This window comes from Erpetoichthys calabaricus, chromosome 5 (assembly GCF_900747795.2).
Source record: "Erpetoichthys calabaricus chromosome 5, fErpCal1.3, whole genome shotgun sequence".
Classification (NCBI taxonomy): Eukaryota; Metazoa; Chordata; class Cladistia; order Polypteriformes; family Polypteridae; genus Erpetoichthys; species Erpetoichthys calabaricus.
In genome coordinates this window covers 197,988,671-198,014,022 of record NC_041398.2, presented here as the reverse complement: position 1 = coordinate 198,014,022, position 25,352 = coordinate 197,988,671, and the positions used below count along the sequence as shown (strand labels likewise).

Genomic DNA, 25,352 nt, shown 5'->3' with positions numbered 1-25,352 from the left:
CTGATGGCACTGCTGGACATCTTCCAATTTCGAAGGGTAATAAGCTTGATGTGTCTTTCATCTGCTGCACTAAGTTTCCTTGGCCGACCACTGCGTCTACAATCCTCAACGTTGCCCGTTTCTTTGTGCTTCTTCAAAAGAGCTTGAACAGCACATCTTGAAACCCCAGTCTGCTTTGAAATCTTTGTCTGGGAGAGACCTTGCTGATGCAATATAACTACCTTGTGTCTTGTTGCTGTACTCAATCTTGCCATGACATGAAACTGTCTTCCACAACCTCACGTTGGTAGCAGAGTTTGTCTGTTCCTCACCCAGTTTTAAGCCTCCTACACAGCTGTTTCTGTTTCAGTTAATGACTGTGTTTCAACCTACGTGTGACATTGATGATCATTAGCACCTGTTTGGTATAATTGGTTGATCGTACACCTGACTATAATCCTACAAAATCCCTGACTTTGTGCAAGTGTACCTTTAAGAATTGATGCTGGTTTGAAGGCAAAAGGTAGTAACACCAAATATAGATTTGATTTAGATTTTTCTTTTGTTCGCTCACTTTGCATTTTGTAAAAAGCACCACACCTCAGATCAACTCCAGGCCTTTTATCTGCTTAATTGATAATAGCATAACAACGGACTTGCCCACACCTGCCTATGAAATAGCCTTTGAGTCAATTGTCCAATTACTTTTGAGCCCCTGAAATGAAGGGATTGTGTTAAAAAAATGCTTTAGATGCCTCACATTTTTATGCAATCGTTTTGTTCACCCCACTGAATTAAAGCTGAAAGTCTGCACTTCAACTGCATCTGAGTTGTTTCATTTAAAATTCATTGTGGTAAAATAGAGAACCAAAATTAGAAAAAAGTTGTCTCTGTCCAAATATTTATGGACCTAACTGTATGCAGTGTTTGCCTTGAATCTCAACTTTCAGTTTGGCAGGATACAAGAGGCTGTATCTGATATCGGCTTTTCGTAAGCGCTGTTTAATATTATAAAATGATGCACGCTTAGCAGCTGTTCAGGGTGAGAAGTCAGGGAAAATATTAATTAGGTTATTTTCAAACATAATCTCTTGTTTGTGTCTGAGAAGTGACATTACATTTAACTTAGATTGTAACTTCTCAAAGCGCACAATAAAAGTCGTATTCTTAGAGTTGTTTGATCCCAGTATGCAATAAGCTGCAGCTATCTCTGTGTCTGATTTAAAGTCCACTCCAATTATTTTGGAGAATAGTTTAGCTACGAATTTCACTGGGTTTGGACGTTCGTGATTCTCCGGTAGACCTTCCGTTCTAATATTATTCCTTCTGCATCCATCGTCCAGAGCAGCAAGTCTGTCTCCGAGTTTTTTGCATTCAGAATTCGCGGCTGTTGCTTTCCCATCAGCGGTGGATGCTAAATGTTCGGCTGTTTCAATTCGGGTCGTGAATGTCTGCTTAACATCCTCCAGCTGATCGGCATTTGGGCTCAGTTTAGACGCATTTTCCTGAATGTGCTCCTCAATTTTTGCCAGCATACATTTAAAGGCCGCCTCAAAGCGATTATATATGCATTTCTCCGAGTCTTTATTATCCTGCCGCAGCTCTTGCAGCTCCCGCCACAGTTTCTCACTTGTCTTCTCGCTTATCCTCTCGTTTGTCTTGAGCATACTATTTATTTCTTTCTTTATATCATTCTTTATCTCTGGCTTGAGTTCAGCGATCATCACCTTCAGTTCGGACAGATCATTTCTGCTCTCGTGCACCGTAGGTGAAGTGGAGGGCTCTATTACAGCCGATGTTCCCGGCTCGCGAGGAGTAGATGAAAGCGCGGACTGCAAAGCCTTTTCCAGTTTCAAGTGATCTTCTCCAATCGGCGAGCTATTGTGACCTGCGTCACTTGCACATTCACTCCCATTGTCGCTCTCAACTAGAGACGATGCAGCGGACCGTGGTCCAGAGGAGTCTGGGCTTTCTGCCTGTCTGTTCCAGGTCAGTCTCTAATAGGGCCGTACCTTGAACTTGAACTTGGACTAGCTTGCTTAGGCTTGGATGTAACTTTAGGTTTCTTTTCCATTTCTTTCTGACCTCCTTTCTTGCCAGCCATGTTTATATATGCTTGCATATACTGTAATAGAACCCTCTGGTTGGATAAATACAGGATACCTCGGGGGAAAAAAAAGGATAATAATAACACCACTGCTAACGGAGCTCAGCTTCAGACGTCCATCTCCCGCAACGGATGAGACCAAACTTTCTTTTAACAGTGAAATGATAAACTCAATGACAAAAATAAACAATTTTATTGTATACAAATTGGCTTAATAATTTCTGAAAACATTTCACTCATTCCTCTCTCTCACACACACACGGGCACACACACACACAATGTGGTTACTTAAATATATACAGGATAGGATCTAAAATCGATGAAACAGAACTGTCTTGCATAGCTTTTTCCGTGTGTTGCAACTCTGTAATTTGAGAATATTCAGTTGGCAATATGGTGCAGCCTTAGTTTGTGGAAGATGGACACAACTAAAGACATGAGCATAAAATAATGGTCGTCAATTTCAAACTGTGTTTCCTCAATGTGCTGCGTGAGAAAAAACACATCATCTGAACCAATCTCAGCCCGAAAAAACTGATTGATCAAAGATACACTGACAGCTTGTCCTAATGTCTACTGTCGGATAACACACTCAGCTACTTTGACCACCTTGACTGTACCCTTAGAAGGAATCATCAAACCTCCTTTGTTTTTTTAATGTGAGCAAGTGGTAGCTTTGTTAATATGATGCCGGTACAGCATCTGTTACCAAACTAGCACGGCACACATCACAGGACAGCTTTCTCAAAATCTCACTGCTTCCTGAGGTGGATTTCTTTGGGAAACCTTCAAAGTTTGAGAAATGTTAACAGCTAACAACAATCTACATAGTTAGTGACTAAATAGGTTTAGCCAAAACGTTGTTTGGAGGCTCACTTGAGCACATAAATGCATGTCTTTGCTAGCTTAGCCTGGCGTAGCTAAAGTTAAGATTATAAAACGGGATTTTGTAATGGCCAAATATAACCAAAACAATTGTTCAGCTTTACCTATGAAATGTAATCCCTCTGATCTTGTTTGGAGCATACAGCGGTTTGTACAGTCCCAAGCAGCACATGCGTGAGGCATCTTTATCCATTACATCACTCCACAGCAGTGCCACTCGTAATATGGCGGCAACGTTGATGTACTATGCTGCTGGTCATGAGGCGTCTAGTAATTCTATGTCTATGGGTGTGAAGGTACTGTGGCAACTATCTTGATATAAATTAAATTAATTTCAAAAGTTGCATACTAGAGCTGAATTGTCAACAACAATCTTGGCATTAGTCAAGCACTGTGATTCACTTCCAATAACCGCTCCAGCAACTAAAAAGTGACAAGATTTTAACAACTGCAATCCTTAAATTGGAAGTGCCTTCCATGTAAAATTCATTCATTTCAAGGTGTTCTGAGATATAAGTCTAACGTTGGGAAAGAACACACTCTGTCTCTTTCAACAGCAAAACAAATGCATTGCTGCAACACTTGCCGTCTTTCACTGATTTACGTTGAAAAATGTGATTCAGTAAAAAATTTGCATTCATTTGTATTGAGGATTTTGTGAAGACATACATATTTTTATTTTAATTATGTCTTTGTTGTAAAAAGATTATCTTTGTTACTTAACTATTTATTTCCACATATTTATCAACACCATGTTTCTAGGAGCAAAACACCCCTGGCAACCAACGCCACTCACAAGTAAAAATCCCAAATTATGGAGAGGTAAAACCTTTTTGTCCTTCCTAACTTTTCTCTGTCCTCGTCAGGACAACGGGATACATTAAAGTCGCAGTCTATCATATCCTCAACCTGCCATGTGCATCAAAACCACACTTTCCATGCCCTCCTAGGCTCCCATGGCGTCCTGCACATCTAAAAATGTTAATGTGTCAGGTTCCTTCCCCAAAACAGCCCATCCTATCGCTGAATTCAAACCCCTGATGCCACCTCCTCTCATCTCCCAGGGTGTTTCGTCTGTTGCCCATCTAATGATACCATCACACTTTAAGCCTTCTCCCTTCATGTAGCTCCCGTGTCTTTCTCTCCTCTACACCCCCTGAACCCAAAACCCCCACCTCTTTCTGCTCCACTACTTAGCTGAAGCAAATACCATCACTCCTTGGAGTCTTCACAGCACTCAGTTAGGCTCTGTAAAACAGCTAGCCAGACCAACATTCCCTTTTTCTGCATCCTATTCCTATTTGCCTCTTCTGCTCACCCATGGGATATGCTCAACAGATGAAGATGCATACTGGCAAGCATGGTCAACCTTGTTTGGCTTAATGTCCCCAGTTTGTCCAGGCATGAGGCATCCTTCTTCTTAATGCTGCCTCCCCAGCACACCACCGCTTAGAAGAGGGCACTCGCCACAACCATCTGATAGAACATCTGCAGCATCTTATTGCAGATGTTGAAGGACGCCAATCTTCTAAGGAAGTACAGCTGGCTCTGTCCTCTCTTGCACAGAGAATCAGTATTGGCAGTCCAGTCCAATTTATCATCCAGCTGCACTCCCAGGTATTTATAGGTCTGTACCCTCTGCAGACAGTCTCCTCTGATAATCATGGGGTCCATGAGGGGCCTGGGTCTCCTAAAATCCACCATCAGTTCCTTGGTTTTGCTGGTGTTCAGGTGTAAGTGGTTTGAGTCGCACCATTTAACAAAGTCCTTGATGAGGTTTCTATACTCCTCCTCCTGCCCACTCCTGATGCAGCCCACGATAGCAGTGTCGTCAGTGAACATTGACATTCTTTGGTAAAATAATTGTTACTAAATTTTGAATTCATCCTTTGTTAGCAAACTTTCCTGGCCCTGAGGAAGAAAAGAAGCCCAGTGCCATAATGCCTCCTCCACTGTGCTTAATGGTTGGGGTGATTTGTGTACAGTTTTGCACATTTCCGCCAAAGAGTTCAACTTTTGTCCCATTTATCTATAGTGCATTGTCCCAAAAGAGTAATGGAAATATATTATATATGTCTTTTGCAAACTTGTTAACATTGTTTCTGATGGGAAGCAGTGGTTTCCTTTCCGGTCCTTCTATGAACACCATTCTCACTTTCTTTTTTTCTTGTAGTGCACACATAAACAAAGACTCTGGCAAGTTTAAAAAATTTCTGCCAATTCTTTGCTGTTACCCTAAGGTTCTTTTTCACTTGCTTCAGCAATGTATGCTGCTGTCTTGCCATGAGCTTTGCACAATGCTCACTTCCTGGGAGAATAGCAAGAGTACTGAATTTCCTCTATTAGTAGGCATTTTATCTTATTATGGATGGATGAATATTCTTTGAAATGCCTTATATCCTTTTCTAAATCTATGCATCTCTACAATTCTTATTATTATTCTAAGGTTCTCTGATATTTCTTTTGACTCACGCATGGTTCTCAAAAGCAGATCTTTCTTGAGAAGAGTGAACTCTGTCAGTAAACAAATTTTGTGAGCCTTTTTTTCACCTCCTCCCCCAATCCCACCCCTCAATCTTCTATTATTGATCAGAACACCTGACTCTGATTTGGTTTTTGGGAAGTCACTGACCTAGAGTTTAATAGGCTTTCTACAGTTTAGAATATAAATCTGTAAACAATGTGTTCAATATTGACTAGATGAAGTACAGTTGTTTGTGTGTTATTGTTATTTTTCTCTATTACTTAGACTTAGTTGAAGATCAAACCTCATTTTATGAAAGTAATGAGTGCAGAATTCCAGGTACTTGCAAAGGAAGTATAACTATGCAGTTATAGCTTTGTGACCCGGGACTGAAGTAAATTACATAAAATGGACAGATGGGTGGATCTCAAAGGCCTAAGTTAAAAGCTAACTTAAATGGTGATGGTTTGATGTGCTATGCATTGGACTACATCCCACTCAGTGTTTCCTCTGCCTTTACATCCAATGCTGAATTGAATTTCGAAAGTTTCCAAGAGCAGCATAAATGGAGTAGAATTCTTTATTTAGGAAAATTGGGAAATATTTTAGCCGCTCTTGTTTATTTTGGACTTCATTAACCTTGTGCAACATTTATCCACTGTATTAACAATAGTTTAATTAATATAAAATGAAACATTTTCAGCATAATGGATATTCAGTATCTGGAGAAAAAATTGGGTCAAGAGGAAATCCAATTTTTGGAAACTAAGAGCGAAAACATAACTTATGGTTAAGTTAGTGATATTAACAAATGGTAAAACAAGACTGATTGGAGCAGTCAAAAAACATAACTGGACAAAAATACGTTTTCTGTTTTCCTTGTATCCATTAATGATGAACTTTGTTTGTGTTATTTATAGGATAGGGGGAATCAAACTGGAGTTTGTGATCTGTAAATCTGAAGAAAAAGTACTTTAAAGAAGACCCAGAATGCCATCTAAACTTCCAAGTTTGAAAATGCTTGTTATGCTGTGCTCACTGCTGGTAGAAGATAGTGTGGCAGGTAAATCAGTTTTTTTCTTAGTCATATTATTACATGTGGTCAACTTATTTTTGTGATATCTGACTGTCAGACAAAAAAAGGAATTTGACATAATGAAGACGTGCTTGTAATATGCATTTTTAGTCTCATGTTCATTCAGGATAGTTGACATTTGAGCCCAGGGTTTATGCACATTAGTCATAAGGCTTTTATCCAATGCATTCTCTGTTTTTTATCTATAACGTGATTTTTGCTTTTAAACAGTTGCAGTTTTTGCCTTTGATTAAAAGTATTTTAAATGTTGGAGAAAGTCAAAATACAATTTGTAGTTTCTGTAAACTTGGTGTTATCTGTTGAAAGTTTGGAGGTACCTTTTTGAACCCTAATGTTGTGACCCAGATTAGCAGTGCACTAAGTACTCTTTCACTTGATAATGGTACTCGAACAAGCAGTGCAGAACATAATCTGACTTGCGCCTCCAACAGTAGAGAGATATTTTTATAGCTTATACCGACTGGGTGCTGTGCCAGCGGCAGCCTTTTTATAGAAGTTCCATATTTCTGTCTATCTGTTTGTCTATCTAAATGACTGTTTTACTTTTTTCTTGTTTATAAAATATTTCAATGACTATTTCAGCAAAAATACCTTCTGTGAATTAATCTAAAAAAAATGATGTGCAAGAAATGGCTATGATTTAAAAGCAAATATATGCCTTTTATCTTTTTTTTTCTTATTATTATTTTTAGATTCTCCTATAGTCCCCACTAATCTGGAGTGTGTAACATATGACCTGAAGAACATCAGCTGCTCCTGGAACTCTAGGGTTGACACAAACCTGGAATCCATATATAATGTCTGCATAGGGTAAGACTTGTCATGTCCACCCAAGAAGAGCAGTGCACACATGCACATAATTGTATAGCTAAAAGGTCTAATACACATTACAACAAAGCCCAATACAACAGTGCATTTATAACAAATTAAAGATAAAGGGATAATAAAATTAATTATGAATATGATAAACAAACATATTACGGACCTATATGCAAACTTCATGTTTTTAGGAATTCCACTGAGCTGCATTTTAGAATCAAAGAAATCTCTGAAAGATTCCAGCTAAATATATTGCATTGCCTTTCACTAGTCACTTTAATAAATACAATTCATTCATACAAGATGTTCATCTGATTTGAAATTCTTTAAGATTTAAATTGAGAAACCAGTGAAATGGGAATATTATATGACTGTTAAGTCCTTTTAAGATGGAAGGACTTGCCAGTCTGGCAATATATATAAAATATATAGGTCAGAGCTGGGTATGATCTCTGCTGTAATATTCCTAGGTTGTTGAAATGTGCAAATTCTCTTTGTAACTTTCTGGAAGTTCTCTTTCTTTTAACTTAGTCTTATTTGACTAGGTTAAATAAATCATCTGGCTTCAGTATTTAGAAGTGGTAGCGTGCTATGCATTTGGTCGGGAACATAGTAATGTTCTTTTAGTATCATTTTATTATTCATACCATCCAGTTTTCACCCTATGTCAATCTTAGTAATGTGGCTTTCTCTTTCTGTATTTGAGTATAGCATTCCTCTGGCTTAAGAATAAAACCACTAAAGGAATTCAGCTCCACATCTTTTCCACTCCAGTTTCTAAATTTCGTCAGTCCTTTGACTTAGACTCCTCTCAATTCTAATAGAGTTTTCCCCACCCATTTATGATGTCCTGTATGCTGGCACCATCCAGTCCTAGCTTTTTGCATCCCTACAAATTCAAACCATTGTCGCTTTTAAAATGTTTATATTGTGGTTTTTTTTTTTGATCACTCAATCATTGAAATCTATGCATTACTCTCGTTACTCATAACAGTTACTCAATAGTAATGTCTTACATGAGTACTGCTGTCTACAGCAAATTGGATTATCACTGGATTTTAAAACATTCCAACATGCATGGGCTCTCTTCATCACATTAACAAATCAGTCTTCTTGGGCTGTCTACTCATTACTCCAATTTTACCTAACTAACATCCATTTCAATTCATTCTGCCAGCCTCAAGTTCAACAACCTTGATGACATACCGAGCTGGCGCTGGGTGTGGAGTGCATGATTCACCCTTAAGGTCTAAATACAGAAGGAAAGATGAATAAATATTGTTTTTCTTCCAGTGGTAATGTGCTGTATGTTGATTAGCACATGCAAGTAAGAATTTCACTGTACTCTGTACACATGAAAATAATAACCCTATAAACCATTTATAATCTATTGTTTTGTGCAAGGTTATGAATAATTTGCCTGAACAAATTAAATGAGTGGTATGAAAATAATTAATATAGAAAGACATACAGTAAATAATTTTAAAATTTTTTTGCATAGTTATAAAAAATGGTAAAACCCTAAAATTAGAAATTTAATGTAATATTTAGATATAATTCTTCCTTAAAAATTGCTGAAACTTTTCCCTTTTATGTTAAGATTGTAAAGTAGTAAACATCTCTCTCCATTTTAACAAACTCACAGACCCTCATAGGCAGGTTTCTTAAACCAGCTGGAAGAAAATGTGACAACATTCACCATCATCTCACTAGCATATGCCAACACAGCTCAAAGATGAAGAATGTTTACATTAAATAGTATAATCATTTTAATGTACATACCTGTCTTCCACACACAGGATTCAGAAATGGCAAAAGCATGGACATTTTACTGTATCCTCACTGCTGAGAAGAAAAAAGTGTGATTTTTGTCTAGGCTGAGAAAGAGTACACACAGATTGTATAATGTGGAACCTTTTAATTTACATCATTACCAGATACTCTCCATATACTATATTTTCTTTATTTCTGGTAGCTTATTGACAGTTAGGTCCTTTACTAACAAGTTGAGCGTGTTTTGCCATTTCTTTATTTTAAGCTGCTGTCTTGAGCAAGTGCCTTGACATAAAGTATAAAATCCCAGAATGGCAGATAGTGCATTCTGCAGTGAACTACAGCAAGTAGTTGCAGAATTTGCAGTTATCTCATTTCTGTTGCTAAACAGGGTCCTGTGAAATTGAAATAAAATATTTAATTTTTATTCACTACAGAGTTAAGAGTTACTTTAACAGAGTCAGTGTACAAAAATAACTATATGGATTCTGTTACAGATTTTTCTTTAGTCCAGCCAAAATGACAGTGAAAAAATACATGATGCCTTCTGTGCTTTTCATCATTATCATATTAGTAATAAATATGATGGACTCCACTCCAAAATAGTGGAATTCACAGCTGTTTAGTTTGAAATTAGGCATGGCCACCATACACAAAAAGGGTGTAATTTATGACAAATTCACAAATGCAGCGGAAAGACTCCATATCTCTCTCTCTCTCTCTCTCTCTCTCTCTCTCTCTCTCTCTCTCTCTCTCTCTCTCTATCTATCTATCTATCTATCTATCTATCTATCTATCTATCTATCTATCTATCTATCTATCTATATATATATATATATATTGAAATCCAGCATCTGTCTGTATGTCTGTCCACTTTTCACGAGAGAACTACTTAACAGATTTAGATTGGGTTTTTTCTATAAATTGCTTTAACATTCTGCTTGATTTTGCAACTTCTGTCATCACACTAAGTATCATAGTTCGGTTGCAGGAGCAATTTATTTGTGCTAATCTCCGACAAAGGCTGTGGGTCGAGGGGAGTGGGAAGCATGATGTCAGTAGTGGAGGGCCAGGCCGGGCCATCATCACTTCATGCATGCCTCGGAGCATACCTTGCCTCCACTTACCTAGAGATACCTGTTTGTACCTGTTTGTTTATTGATTTTTAAAGTTTGTCCTGTTTCACTACTATGCGGGTGGAGCTGCGGGGGACATCTAGTTAATAATAATAATAATCAGTCAAGTGTTGGAAATGTTTATACTATATCTGGCTTATGTAAGTTATTTATGAAGTAAAAACATAATTATGCTGTAACACAATTAAAAATAATAAAAGATGCCATATCATTTTCATATCATTGTTTTAAGGTATTTTACTTAACATTGTACTTAAAAGGTTATTTAAAATGAGCAACAGTGGATCTTTTAAAGCATATTAAAATGCTTTCATTTTCATGTTTATTTATAATTAGTTATGTGTTGTTTTGATATTTTGTTGCATTGTAATTACAGAAGCAAATGTGAAACAACTACAGAGAGGACAGCTACATTTCCTTTCATTATTTTTCCTTCTTCACGGACAATACGCATTACTGAAAGTAATAGCCAGGGATCTGCAACCAGTAATTTTTTGGTAACAGAAGAGGACATCGGTAAGCATTTTCTTACCTTTTTTGTGTGTTGTTTTATGCTACTGTTTTTTGATATACCAAATTCTTAGAGTGGTCATAACAGTTCCATTAATTTCTTCTGTTATTTCTTATAATGATTTTATACTATTGTTTGGATACTGTAAATGGCAGCTAATTGTATAGGTTACTAATAAAGTTAAACAAAATGTCCTTTATTGGTCAAAAACAGCAGTCTTCATCTGCTTGAATGAGTCGTTTTTATTAAACTTACCAAAGAATAACATAACTTGTTATACTTGATTTTAACACATTTGTCAAGTTAAACACTAATAAAGCAGAACCTTTCTTGTGCAGTAACTTTCAGAGTTTAAACCCAAACCCTGCCAACTGCTTGGCAGTATAGATCAGACCAAGGCCAAGTTTATACTTCAAGCAATGCGTGCGACTGCAGATACTACAGCTATACCAACAGTGTACTGTTTATACTTGTGCATGTACTTTATGTAAATTGAAAGATTCCACCTGGTGGCAGAGATATTGTCATGGTGAGAAAGCAATGTTTGAGTTTGCTGTGTTGTGAATTGCCATAAACAGTCGTTAAATTCCCAGGATGCCTTTCCACAATATTTCTGAAAAGGGTGGATGTTTAATGATTACATCCATCAATCCAGGGACACGCCCATTCCAGCTAATATCAGGCATGAGGCAGAAATGATCTCTGAACGGGGCATCAGTTCATTGCAAGGTGAATACAAGCATACACATACACTAGTGTCATTTTAGCATCATCATCACCTGCATGTCCTTGGAAGGAAACCAGAGCATATTTAGTTTTAGTTTGGAGCCTTACCTAGGTGCATATCTTAAATGAGACATATTTTGTTTTAGGATCCAATTCTATTCTGGGAAACTACTATGAGAGACTTCGAATGTACAAGGGGAGACCCAAAAATAACCAGAATTTTGTTGTTGTTAGGTTGGTACTTATAGTACGTGGTTGGGTCGCTAGGGCGATCTAGTTACACTCCTCACAAGTCAGTCTGCCAAGTGCCATCAGTCTGTAAGGTTGTGCTTGTGTTCAGTGAATTTTTTTGTAAAAGTAGTTTTGTGCAAGCGTCGGTTTTTACGATGGCCGATTATCGTGAGCAACGCGCAGCAGTTAAATTTTGTTTTCTTCTTGAAAAAAGTGTTGCAGAAACTACTGTTATTGAAACGGTATGACAACCCTGAACCACCTACCGTACTCACCGGATTTAGCTCCGTGTGATTTCTTTTTGTTCCCTCGGATGAAAAATGACTTGAAAGGAAGGCGTTTTGCTGAAGTCAAAGAGGTAAAACAAGAAACGACCAGAGCATTAATGGGCATTACTTCAGACGAATTTAAAAAATGTTTCGAACAATGGAACACACAGTTAGATAAGTGTATTTCCGCCAATGGAGAGTACTTTGAAGGAGACTAATTGTAGTTTGTACAGAAAATTAAATTAAACACGTTTTAAAAATATTTCCGGTTATTTTTGGGTCCCCCCTCGTATGTTCAATTAATAACAAAGTCAGCTTGGAATGTCCAAATGCAAAAAGTACACTACGAAGATGCCAAAGACGCTAAAAAATTCTCTTTCTGTCATTCTATATGCCCAGATTGAATCAGTAGTCACTGACTTGTTTATTTGTCATTTCAGTTTTTATTCCTTCTGCTCCTAAAAAGGTGATGCTAAATACAACTTCATTATGGACTCTGTCAGTGTCCTGGACTGATGACTTTTCAAACAGTTTAGATATGGAGTATCAAATTCAAGTTCTACTGACTGAGAAAATGCAAGTTGTTTATAATGTAAGTGTCAAAGTGCCTAGGTGCTTTTAAAGGTTGCATTGGAATTTTTCTTTAAATTGGTGTGTATATAGTTGTTTTTTTCTATTAAAATATTTCGATCTTCTGATGTTGCATTCTTTTTAAGATTTTCTTAATATTTATAATGCATCAGTTCAAACAGTTTCATGAAAACAAAATGGTTTAGCTTTTATTGAATGAATGATTTTTGCAGCTAATGATTAGTGTTGCTTTTTCATTTGTGTTGGCCCTTTAAACTGTCATTAGTTTTTTAGAATACAGTATTTTTATTTTATTGAGGGGCGGAGTGGTGGCTCTGAGGCTAAGGATCTGTACTGGTATCCAGAAGGTTGCCGGTTCGAATCCTTGTCACTTCCAAAAGAGATCCTAGTCTGCTGGGCCCTTGAGCAAGACCCTTAACCTGCAATTGCTCCAGGGGCGCTGTACAATGGCTGACCCTGCACTCTGACCCCAAGGGGTATGCAAAAACTAACAAATTCCTAATACAAGAAATTGTATAAGGTGAAATAAAAAACAAATATATATATATAAAGTGTTACGCTATCATACCAAGGGAAAAGCTCTTTTAAGAACACTGTTATCAGTCAGCCTCTTTATGGTAATAGCAGATCACTCTCCTGGGCCTCATTACTAAATAGAAGAAAAAAAATCACATGATATCCTGGAGCATGGAACTGTATGTTCATCAATCAATCATATAGTAGATTTCCTGGTAAACATGTGTTCTTGGAGCTTATCAAGGTGAATAAATGTCTCAAATCAAAGTAAAAATAAATAAATAATGGTAATATATATAGCAGGTTGCTACACAAAACAAAATCCATTAAAATAGTGCCTGGTCTGAATTGCACAAAATTAGTTCACTCACTAGAATGACATAAAATCTTCATTAGCAATGCGGTTTTAGCATATATCAACTTTTGCCACTTGACTGTGCACTTCCAGCTTGTTATTGACCAGTATATGCTTATTAAGGCACTAGCGCGACGCTTTTAGATTGAACAGTCAGAACTGGCCTGCTTTTCATTGCTCTAACACATAGGTTCATAAACTATTGGTCATGTTGTCTGATTTTGGGTCGGGCATAGTTGTGATTCAAAATTGTAATCAATGGGAATGGGATGTGTATGGGTTGCGGATTGCCTTGTGATGAGTCACCATGTTTAGTTTAAGCAAACGCAGTTACTGTACATTGCTATTACGTTTGTCAGTAATTCTCCAAGGTGGACAAAACCCCCTGTGATTGCAGGAGCTGCATGAGTTGCCAATAAAATATGTTTATGTGCTTTTGCTATAATTGCATTACTTTATTCATGCCCCAATACAGTCATTTGTGAACATTAAATGTACAGCAGCCTTTATCTCTTGTCATTTTAAAGTTAATGCTTTATGAGTAATACCTAGTCAATGTCATATTTTATGTGCACAACATGACTAAAAAATAGACTGTTATTTGTCTTATTGGTCATTTGTGACTCTTTTCAAAAAATGGCAGAAAACATAACATAAGTAACTTTTACATTTGAATTTGAGTTTGGAACTGAGGTGTTGTTCCTTTTTGCAGAATTTTGAATAAATAACATTTGGCAGTGTAGGTCAGCCCCACGCTATTGGGTCCTTTTGGGGAGCCTCTTGAGCCTGCTACTGCCAATAGCATACCCGAGTGATGAGCTGTTGGATGAGGAAACAACACAGAAAGCAAGGGGTGGGTGCAAAAGTGAGCATAGTACTTTTATTAAAACTAGCAAAAAAAAAACAAACCATGTCTAAAAAGCAGTGCAGTGCTCCATCAGTCAATAAATAAATAATCCAAAAAAAAGAAGTGTAGGTGGAGGTTAAATACAGTTCCAATAAATTTCCATTTAAACGAGGTTAAAAACACATGGGTAGGAAACTGTCCTTTACTATTCTGAGCCCTGGTGCCTTCCTTTTAAAACTGAAGTCTCTCTGTCTTAATCTGATCGGTTTCTGCAGCATGGACAAATGTCCATCCAGCAGACAACCTTTTATTCCATTCCATGTCCCTGCAGCCAATCCCATTGAGTTCCAATGGTAGCTGCCGAGCCCTGCTCCACTCACACCACTGCCAGGCGCTGTGTCCTCCCGGTGAGAGCACACCTTGAGCATAATGGTCACTCCTGCTACATGGTTACTCAACAGGAGCAATACCACAGCTCCCTCCTATGCATCAGCCACACTCTCTTTCCTGGGGTTCCATTCCCATCTGCCAGCTTGCTCCAGTCTTGAAGTGACTCCCGCTCACTCCTGCCTTTCTCTCTCCTTCCTTTAACCTCCATTCTTTTTTCTTTTGCTTTGCGTTTTTTTGATCCTTTTTCTCCTACCGGCTCCCCCTTATATGTCTCCATGGGTGCAGCTCCCCAATTCCACATCGCAGAAGACCAATGAAGCAATTGAAAAGGACCACACACTCACATGCAAGTGTGTTGTGCCTTATTACCTCACCAACCTACCACAGCTTCTCAAGCACACACACACCCACGGAGATCAAGCCAACTATTGAATTTTTTATTTATTTAAAAACCAGTCACATTTTTCTGAGCCGAGGACCCGCTATACCACATAGCAGTAAACAGAGATTTAATTTTGCCCCTGTTAGACCCTCTAGGGCCCCACAAATCAACAAGTAAGGAGTGGCATTGAAAAACTGCAAGTTCACACTATAAGTTGTAATTAAAATGTAATCAGTTGTTTTTTTTCTTTTTGTTCATATTTTTGCTAGGGGAGTTATTTTACTCATTTACAAAATGCTGGCAGAAGCTTTCAGTTTAACTGGACTTCTTCAATGCCCTTGGAATGCACTTCGCACTCTGTCCAGATCCGTGCCATCTGCCGAGATAAGTTTCTTCTGACTAAAAAGTTGTGGAGCCCATGGAGCCCATTAATAACAATCCCAGGTAAGTAGTCCTATAATATAATGCAGGAAGTGTTTTGGGTAGTTTTTAAATAAGATGTACATTATATATTGACAACTTATTAATGGCATAAAAGATGCTTTGTTTGTACTAATTTTTTGCTGATGTGCTGTTTGATTTGTATTAAGAAGAATTAAAGATTTTTTCTCATTTTCTTTCTGTGAAAATAGAATACAAAGCAAATAAAATGAGTCTATTGACACATCAGTCCAAATACAATGCCATAGTTTAGATAAGCAAATGAGGGTAACAGTCAGGGGTACATCACAGCTTGGGAAAATGTGGTAACCATTATTCCTAAATTATGGGCGAAGTGGTGGCTCTGAGGCTGAGGATCTGCGCTGGTACCTGGAAGGTTGCTGGTTCAAATCTCTGTTACTGCCAAAAGAGATCCTACTCTGCTTGGCCATTGAACAAGACTCTTAACCTGCAATTGCTCAAGGGGGGGCACTGTACAATGGCTGACCCTGTGCTCTGACCCCAAGGGGTGTGCGAAAACTAACAAATTCCTAATACAAGAAATTGTATAAGGTGAAATAAAGTAAAAAGAACAAATAAATTTACCCAAAGGCAGTTACTCCCTGGAAGAATGTTTACATGAAATTTCCAACTATTTCACATTTATTCTATAAAATATGAATATATTATTATTGTCTGACCAGGACTTGGTGATGGGTAGGTGGACTGAATATTGCAGTGATATTTGTCTTAGAACAAATACCAAATACAGCAGGAAGTAAAAAAATACCATTCTTTAATACTACTTGAATGTGACAGCATCTACAGTGAGTAATCAGGATATTTTTCTTTATGTATACTATAGGATTATAGCACACTGTGTACTATAGGATTATACCAGAATGTTCTGAACAACGAATTGCTATGATTATGATTAAACATTTTAATTTCTCCTAAGTGTATAAAGGTTACCCGCTTATTTATGCTTCACTGCTTCAGACCTTGCATGCAAAATTTTGTAACTATTTGGTTGTTTATTATAACACAACAAAAATTGTAACACACATTCAATTAAAATGGTATGTTCTATTTTTATATTTCTACTATTTGATTACCCAGTGGCTTCGCTCACTGAGTGCAAGGGAAAAAAATAAAATGTAGTCTAAGTTATTAAACAGTAAAACATTAACATTTGAGCACTACTGGAGTGGTTTCGGGTAAACAACATTTTAAAGGCGGTATAACACAACAGGTAAGTAGTACTAACAGCAGCTAAAATGTATCTGGATCATCTCTCGGTAGTAGATCCCTTTTGAAAGGCGCTACACGACCGCTGTGGTATAGAAATGACATTTTCTATGTGAACGTCCAAATTACATTCTGAGCCTCCCAGCGTTCACTTTGTTCTCACGACCCCTCGCCTCTGAAGGTGATGTCGTCTTCACATTGTTTACAGCTCGGCACAGTTAAAAAGTAGAAAGATGCACAGCTGTTTTCCTCATCTCTTCTACTATCAAGTACTGCCAACTTAAAAAAAAGTTACAATGTGGCAGTTTCCGCGACAGTCACGTGGACGAATAAATAAAACTTTTCTGTCAGAACACGCCTGGCGATATGTTCCTGTATTATAATATGTTCTGTGGTCATACGTAATTTCCATATCGCGTGGTCATACGTAATTTCTGTTTCAAACGCGAAAAGAATTTTATATATATAGATTGTGGCCACCAGGGGGCGCTCCAGCTCCCCAAACACCCGACACAAAGGCTCAGACACAGGTATAAAAGCACAAATACTCTTTATTTTGGGGAACTCTTCTTTCATGTGTTTCCCACACCACAACCACAAATACATTTGAGCACAATAATAAGGTCTAAGCAAACCTGTCTTTCTACATAACTGCCTCTTCGGCTCCTCTCAGCAACCTTTGTCCTCCATACTCCCGACTTTGGCTGTCGGAGTTGAGGCAGCTGTCTCCTTTTATGTAACACTTGGGAGTACTTCCGGTGTCCCATAAGCATGGGCTGAAAGTACTTCTGGGTGAGGTGAAAGCCCCTTGAAGTAGGACTCCACAGTCCTAGCAGCCATCTGGGGATCCAGGGTAGATAATGGCCTGTGCAAATTCTCTTGTCCAGTCCTTCCATTGCGGAGGTGTCCTGGCTGGGTAAGGTCCACCGGTTGTCCCACACAGTTTCTTAGGCTTGTTTTATGTTCTTCAGTTGTAGCAATTAAGTGAATGAATTTTCTGATTTGAGAAAACGAAGTTCACTTTGACCTCTATAGTAATATTCTTACAAAGTACTCTGCCCAAACATATTACTTATAGATAACACAACATTCTCAAATACACACAGTGGACCAAAACAGTTCTTTAGAAGGCCCATTAACAGAGCCATACACAGGGGTATCTGGTGAAAACACCATGTCAACATGGATAGAATATTCAAACTCTACATAGACAGTGAGGAAATGCATTGTTTCAAGCACAGATTACAGGTCTGTGAGGCAGCAGTGCTAACCACTGTGCCACCATACTGCCTGTTACACATAGGGTTCTGCAAAGGTTTTGGAGATGCGGATTCATGTAATTTAAGTGTGGGTATCTTCATTGTCTTCCAGGGGGTCAAAATTAATAATTGATGAGCATATTAAAATATAACTGTTTTCATTATGTAAATAATTGTGTTGCCTGTTTTGGTCACTACTATGTAAACTTGTTTGTTATAATGTATCGTTTGTTGTTCATTGTAGGAGCAGATAAACAAGAGCTCTCTGAGATTTTGGTGCTTCCAGTAGACTCAGTTACACCTGTGGGTTCCAATATGACTTTCTGCTGCATAGTTCCAAGTGGTTTTTCTATTAGAAGCATTATGTATGGGAGTGAAAAACTTCCTCTGATTGACCTTGGCAGCCGCAGTAAAGCCATCATCAAATACAATCAACCATTTTCTAGCAGCAGTGGAGCAAATATCATCTGCAATGCTGATCCACCTGAATCTGATGGAACAGTCATCTTTGTTGGCTGTAAGTATCAAATGAATCCAATAATAAAGAAAATACTTTTAGGGTGTAGTGAATTAAGAGAACGCCTGTACAATCATATGAGCAGGTGTACACTTTAAAGTCATTTACAAAAGACACTGATATGAAAGGGCAGATAGAATGAATTTTCCTTTTTTCAGATCCACCCGATGATCATCAGCTGACATGTGAAACAAGGGACTTGAAGACAATAAAGTGTATGTGGAATAAAGGTCGACCAACGCATTTGCTTGGCCTAAGAAGAACAGTATATGAAATTATAGAAGGGTAAAGCTCTTCCTTTCATATTTCTGACGATTTACTGATGTCTTAAAAAAAAAAGCTTCTGATTCAACTTATTTTGTAATCCTGTATAGTCTGTACATTTTTAAAACTGTAACCCCAGTCATTATTTTGTTGGCTTTGAAAGAGTGCAAGATATGAAAATGTATTCCTTGGGTATACTGTAGTTAGCTGGTATGTTTGTTTTGCAAATTAATTTAAACCCAAACCAACTGTTAGATTGACACATCATAATTATATGGGCACATAAAAAAAATTGTTTTTGAACTTCTTGAGGTGGCACAGTGATAGTGCTGCTGCCTCACAACAAGGAGGCTGGGGATCAAGTGCCAGGTTTTCCTTTGTGGAGTTTGCCTGTTCTGTCTGTGCCCATGTGGGTTTCATCTAAGTGCTCTGGTTTTCTCCCATAAATATGCAGTTTAGGTGGATTGGTGATGCTAAATTGGCCACAGTGTGTTTGTGTGTTGGTTGTAAGGTTGTCACCCTGTCCAGAAATTGTAGCAGTCATTCACCTGATGTTTGCTGGAATGAGTGGTTTTAGAGAATGGATGACTTTATCTTCTTGAGGTGGTGAACTTTTACTGTTTTTCTGTTTTTAAGTTCATTTGTTCATCTGTCAATTGAAACTGTGTAGTCCACTTTAAAATCATGAGCTAAAGAGTAACTTAAAAGACTGTCTCTGATGAGGCACTGGTCCAGTATCAACTGCACTTATATACCCTCATAAACAACTCACCTATTTATTCACACTAGGCCAAAAAAGAATTGTCAGTTGATCTAATCTTACACCTGTGGCCTGGGGTTGCCGTGAGGTTACCATGTGTGTTATAAAAGGTGACTAAAGGAGCCTGGCACCAGGAAAGACATCCATCTGTACAAAATTTTGAGCAGGGGAAATGGCCAACCCAGTTGAACCCAGAAAATGGTTGACAAATGAGAGAGAGACAGGAAGATAGACTTAACTAAAGCTCATCAGGAAAAATAAACACAGACATGAAGAGAAAACCTGAGCAGACAGGGGCTGAGTGATGATTTAAACCCAGTCACATGGAGTTGTATGGCAGCAGCATTAAACACTGGGCCACATTGCTTCACATTTTAGGTTTGTTTTTAAAGTAGCCTACTATTATTATAAATTAATTATTATAAATTTATAATATAACATTTCCACTTGACACCTTAATAATTATCATGTTAATTTATGGATAATTGATAAGCAGCAGTTATGTAATTTTACTAGTCCATGTGTTTCACAGAAATAGTGTTAATGTTGGTACTGGAATTTGTTCCAGCAGTACTTAATAAAGCTAGGGTCAGCTCCAGCACAGCTGGCCATAGGTGGTTTTCCAATGTGACTCTTTCAACATCCCATTGTAAAAAAAATGACTTGTTTTCTTTATTTCTTTTTCAGTTTAATTTTCTTATAATCAGTCTTTCACTATTTAACTATCACCATCTACAATAGTTTGTCCATGCCACAAGTCCTATGCATGTATATGCCCCACCAAATGTGTTTCCTAGAAAAATATGTAAATTGGCAGTTCTATAATCTAATGTCATATCTTGTCTCAGAACTATTTCTTAAAAAACTGCCTTTTTTTACCAGCTGACCCAGGATGCAAAATAGAAATTGCCCCTAAGTGTGATGCTAGTCCAATTCGCATGTTGTTTGTTTATTTATTTATTTATTTATTAATGTGTGTGTTCTTTTAATTTAATATATATATATATATATATATATATAATTTGCGGTGGGTTGGCACACTGCCCAGGATTGGTTCCTGCCTTGTGCCCTGTGTTGGCTGGGATTGGCTCCAGCAGACCCCCGTGACCCTGTGTTCGGATTCAGCGGGTTGGAAAATGGATGGATATATATATATATATATATATATAAAATACACGAGGGGGGACCCAAAAATAACCAGAATTTTGTTGTTGTTAGGTTGGTACTTGTAGTACGTGGTTGGGCCGCTAGGGCGATCTAGTTACACTCCTCACAAGTCAGTCTGCCAAGTGCCATCAGTCTGGAAGGTTGTGCTTGTGTTCAGTGAATTTTTTTGTAAAAGTAGGTTGCGTAACAGTGTGAGAAGGAAACGCCCTGATTTGTGGGAGCCGGGCAATTGGTTTTTTCATCATGACAACGCTCCATCTCACACTGCTCTCAGCATTCGCCAATTTTTGGCAATAAACGGTATGACAACCCTGAACCACCCACCCTACTCACCGGATTTAGCTCCGTGTGATTTCTTTTTGTTCCCTCGGATGAAAAAAGACTTGAAAGGAAGGTGTTTTGCTGACGTCGAAGAGGTAAAACAAGAAACGACCAGACCATTAATAGGCATTACTTCAGACGATTTTAAAAAATGATTCGAACAATGGAACAAACGGTTAGATAAGTGTATTTCCCCCAATGGAGAGTACTTTGAAGGAGACTAATTGTAGTTTGTACAGAAAATTAAATTAAACACGTTTTAAAAATATTTCCGGTTAAATGGGTCCCCCCTCGTGTGTGTATATATATATATATATATATATATATATATATATATATATATAATAATGCATACTTTGTGGATAGAGTACTGGTGAAGGCAATACTGTATATCTGAGCAAGTAGTATAAATGATCTGAATCAGATTAGATTCACATAAATGCTAAGAATTCCATCCACTGTGTTTTACAGTTTTGGGTAATACAGTAAAATATAGTTAGTATTTTCCATAGCTAGATGTTTTGATGAAATTATTAACGAGCTTCTTTCATGGGAGATGGTAGAATTTTTTAAGATAAGGAGTAGTGGAAAGTGTTGTGCAAGATTCTATTTAAAAATTGACATTTTCCATTCTTTTTCAGGATTTCTGGTAATAATACAAGTTGCCATTCGGCTTTAAATGGTGAAACAAACACATGTCTCCTCTTGGCATTAACTGGTCAGAATCATTATAAGTTTCTGTTAAAAGCAAAGAACGAGTTGGGAGAATCAGAGGCCACTGATGAGATGATTTTGGAACAAAGAGGTAAGCTGCTGTTTAAGAAGATTCCTTAGTCTGATATGAGGAGGAGCAGGATATGATTATTTACCTTGTTATGCTTGACATGATGGTTCATCCAGGTAACAAAATAGGATATTTGAGCCTTCTATCCATCTAGAGATTTTATCTCCCAGTTGGTTTAGGAGCATCTGGGAATTCCCCAGTAGAGGCTGGAAGAAATTGGAAAATATTAGGTATCCTGTCTGTTGAGCTTGGCATGTTGCTGCCACAGCCTACATTAGATTAAGCAGAGTGAAAATGAAATAATGAATCTATCTAGCTATTTGTGTACCCTGTTTTCTTCCAGACTCAATCAACTTTATCTGTTTCATTGGTTGATCATTCACATATTTTGTATAGATTCCAACATTTGATAACACAAGAACCCGACTGACAGCCTTAATCCTCATTTTTTGAATTGCAAACATTTTTTCTGTCATTAATTAAGTAATGAATTTACATTATGAAGACAAAAGAAGAGATTACAGTGGCTCAAGCTATCCTTATTCATTTTTTTTATTGTGTTGATTTTTTCTTTTCACTGTTTTACATTGTGCCGAAGATCCATTAGGACTCTAAACTGGCCAAAGTATGTGTGTGTGAGACGGTGATGGCTTACAAAATACATGACTGGAGTGGTGGAAAATATTCAGCTTTTCCAGTTTCTTCCAGCTTTGTCTGGGACGAGTGCTTTTTTCCAGAACAATGAAGAAAAGTCATGCTGGACATGGTCATAAGCCCAAGCTATACTTATAACTAGCAAAATACCCGCGCTTCGCAGCGGAGAAGTCGTGTGTTTAAGAGGTTATGTAAACATATATATACATATCTACATCTACATATACATATATATACATTCATATACACATCCACATATACATATATATACATATACAAATTTACATATCTACATATATATGTATACATATGTACATATATATACACATATAAATATATACATATCTACATATATATACTAACATTTGCCACGGTGCCTTCAGTTGTGAGAAGCAGATCATAGAATGGTTGAAAATAGTTTACTGTCAAATAATGCAAAGAGTACGCGATACGTGTTTCACCCTAATTCTTGGCTCATCAGGCGTACACACTCACTGCACTCCCTTACGGGAATCGAACCTCGGACGTCAGCGCTAGAGGCGAAGCCCCTAACATTGCACCACGGTGTGTGGTTCGTTTATTTGACAGCATGTAGATCGAGGTAATTACATTCACGGCATTCGTAGTCTGAATCACAATCTGATTGTATGGGTGGTTACCTACCAGGTAACGCTTATGGTTGGCCAGCAAGTCAGCTAACATTCGCTGACTGACTGACTCATCACTAATTCTCCAACTTCCCGTGTAGGTGGAAGGCTGAAATGTGGCAGGCTCATTCCTTACAGCTTACCTACAAAAGTTAGGCAGGTTTCATTTCGAAATTCAAAGCGTAACGGTCATAATTGGAACCTCTTTTTTGTCCATATACTGTAATGGACTGCAGCTCGCTGGCCGTGGGAGGCGGAGTTGCGTATCGCGTCATCACGCAGCGCGTAGAAAACAAGGAAGAGCCCCAAAGAGCGCTGAAGAAAACATTCATTACACAATTGAGAAGGCAGCGAAACAATAAGAAGCGAGCGAGTGACGCATACAAGCATATTCATAAGTGCAGCTAAGGCGGAAACAAAGCACGGTGTAAACCGTAAGTTTAAATTAAGTTTGGCAAGATTGCTTTTCTCCTGTACAACTATACGTTGCATTCTCAACAGTAAGCTTGCACGACTTGGTCATATTACAACCGGAGTGCTGAACTGACAACGTGCTAAAGAGTACGCGACACGTGTTTCGCCCTAATTCTTGGCTCATCAGGCGTACCCACTCACTGCACTCCCTTACGGGAATCGAACCTCGGACGTCAGCACTAGAGGCGAAGCCCCTAACATTGCACCACAGCGTGTGGTTCGTTTATTTGACAGCATGTAGATTGGGGTAATTACATTCACGGCATTCGTAGTCTGAATCACAATCTGATTGTATGGATGGTTACCTACCAGGTAACGCTTGTGGTTGTAAAGATTGTATTTGACTGAAACTACCAAAAAACTTTTAGGGCAGAATCAAGGCACAACATAAACACCCTCTGTTGTTGAAGAAGAAGAAGTTTGGATTAAGCAGAATGAACATCCATGGATGGATGGAAAGCTGAAAAATTTTGATTCCATGCATTACATATTCAGAGTTCTAGCAGCCCTGTTCCATATGCAAAAAAAATTACACAAGACAAAATTTAATCAGTTGATTGGCATCATCCTGCATACAAATAAAGTAATACTAATAATGTCAAGATAAAAACAGTTGTCTTGATGAGGAAATTTTGTCAAATAATGCAATTTATGGGGGGGCACAAGAAAAACCTTTGCCAGGGTTATAGAGTACATATGCAAATGACTAATACATAGATTAATGGAATGATTAAACAAATACAGCATTGTGCCCCATCCCCCCCACCCCCTTAGCAGTGCTGTCCTTAAAACTAAGATGGACATACAACTATGAGATTTATAAGACAAGTCACAAAAAGCATCAAAAGCTCTATAGAGGCCAGCGGCTGAATGAAAGCACAGTAGGCGTTAACTGCAAACTAACATGCTTATTCATAAATAATGGATTCAATAACTGGAAAAGCAGATTGAAAATCATGATGTTAATGAAAATCTTCAGGTAAGTTTTGGAAAAGAAAAACATTAAACTATTCCCATGTAACATGCGTAAGTGCTTGTTAATTTCTAGATTACCAAAAGATGACAAAATCACTTGATGTATGTGCAGTAGACACTTGTCTTACATGATTGCAGTACCATTTTTCAGCTTCTGAGTTTTCATGGATTTCTTAATTCCTATATTCATATTTTTCCTCAAACATGCTGATTCAAATACAGGTTTGCTGAAAAGCTAGAGCATATGTCCCACATCCATACAGGTCCAATTTAGAGATGCCAATCCATATACAGGAATATCTTATCCATATATCTTTCCATTGGCAGGAAAAAGTCTGGAAGTAGAGCAGTGACACCAAGTGTTATTGCGGGACTTTGAGAAGAGAAACAGAATATGACATGTATTATGGAGATGAGGGAATACTGGAGTACTCAGACAATAACATATGGTCATGGTGAGAATGTGCACACTATGCACAGACAATGTCCAGGTTTCCCCTCTGAAGCTGTGAGAGAGAAGAAATAACTCCTTTTTCAATTACGTTTATTTTTCTTTAACACGTTGGCTATTTATTCCACTAGTCAACAGATTAGTGCAATATAGGATAAAAATACAACTATATTATTTTTATTTCAACAAGGAACATTTTTTAAGTGGTTTGGAATTTTTTTGAGGCACCGAATTTATATACATAATTTTTGTGCTATTCATTGCAACAATAATCTGTGTTTAAGTCAGACTTGTACATATTTTCAAATAGTATTTTGAATTGCGACAGTTTAGA

The 25,352-nt window shown here is 37.8% G+C and overlaps 1 protein-coding gene across 2 annotated transcripts in view; it reads left to right on the top strand.

Moving 5' to 3' along the window:
• Positions 1-25,352, top strand: part of lifra (LIF receptor subunit alpha a) — a 147,860-nt gene that overhangs the window by 83,236 nt on the left and 39,272 nt on the right. For both annotated transcript variants that reach the window (XM_028802388.2, XM_051927676.1), the window contains exons 2-9: positions 6,356-6,498; positions 7,224-7,341; positions 10,636-10,775; positions 12,437-12,588; positions 15,347-15,521; positions 18,249-18,521; positions 18,680-18,806; positions 21,675-21,838. In XM_028802388.2, coding sequence (XP_028658221.1) covers positions 6,426-6,498; positions 7,224-7,341; positions 10,636-10,775; positions 12,437-12,588; positions 15,347-15,521; positions 18,249-18,521; positions 18,680-18,806; positions 21,675-21,838 — 1,222 coding nt within the window. In that variant the 5' untranslated portion in view covers positions 6,356-6,425. The remainder of the gene's footprint in view (positions 1-6,355; positions 6,499-7,223; positions 7,342-10,635; positions 10,776-12,436; positions 12,589-15,346; positions 15,522-18,248; positions 18,522-18,679; positions 18,807-21,674; positions 21,839-25,352) is intronic.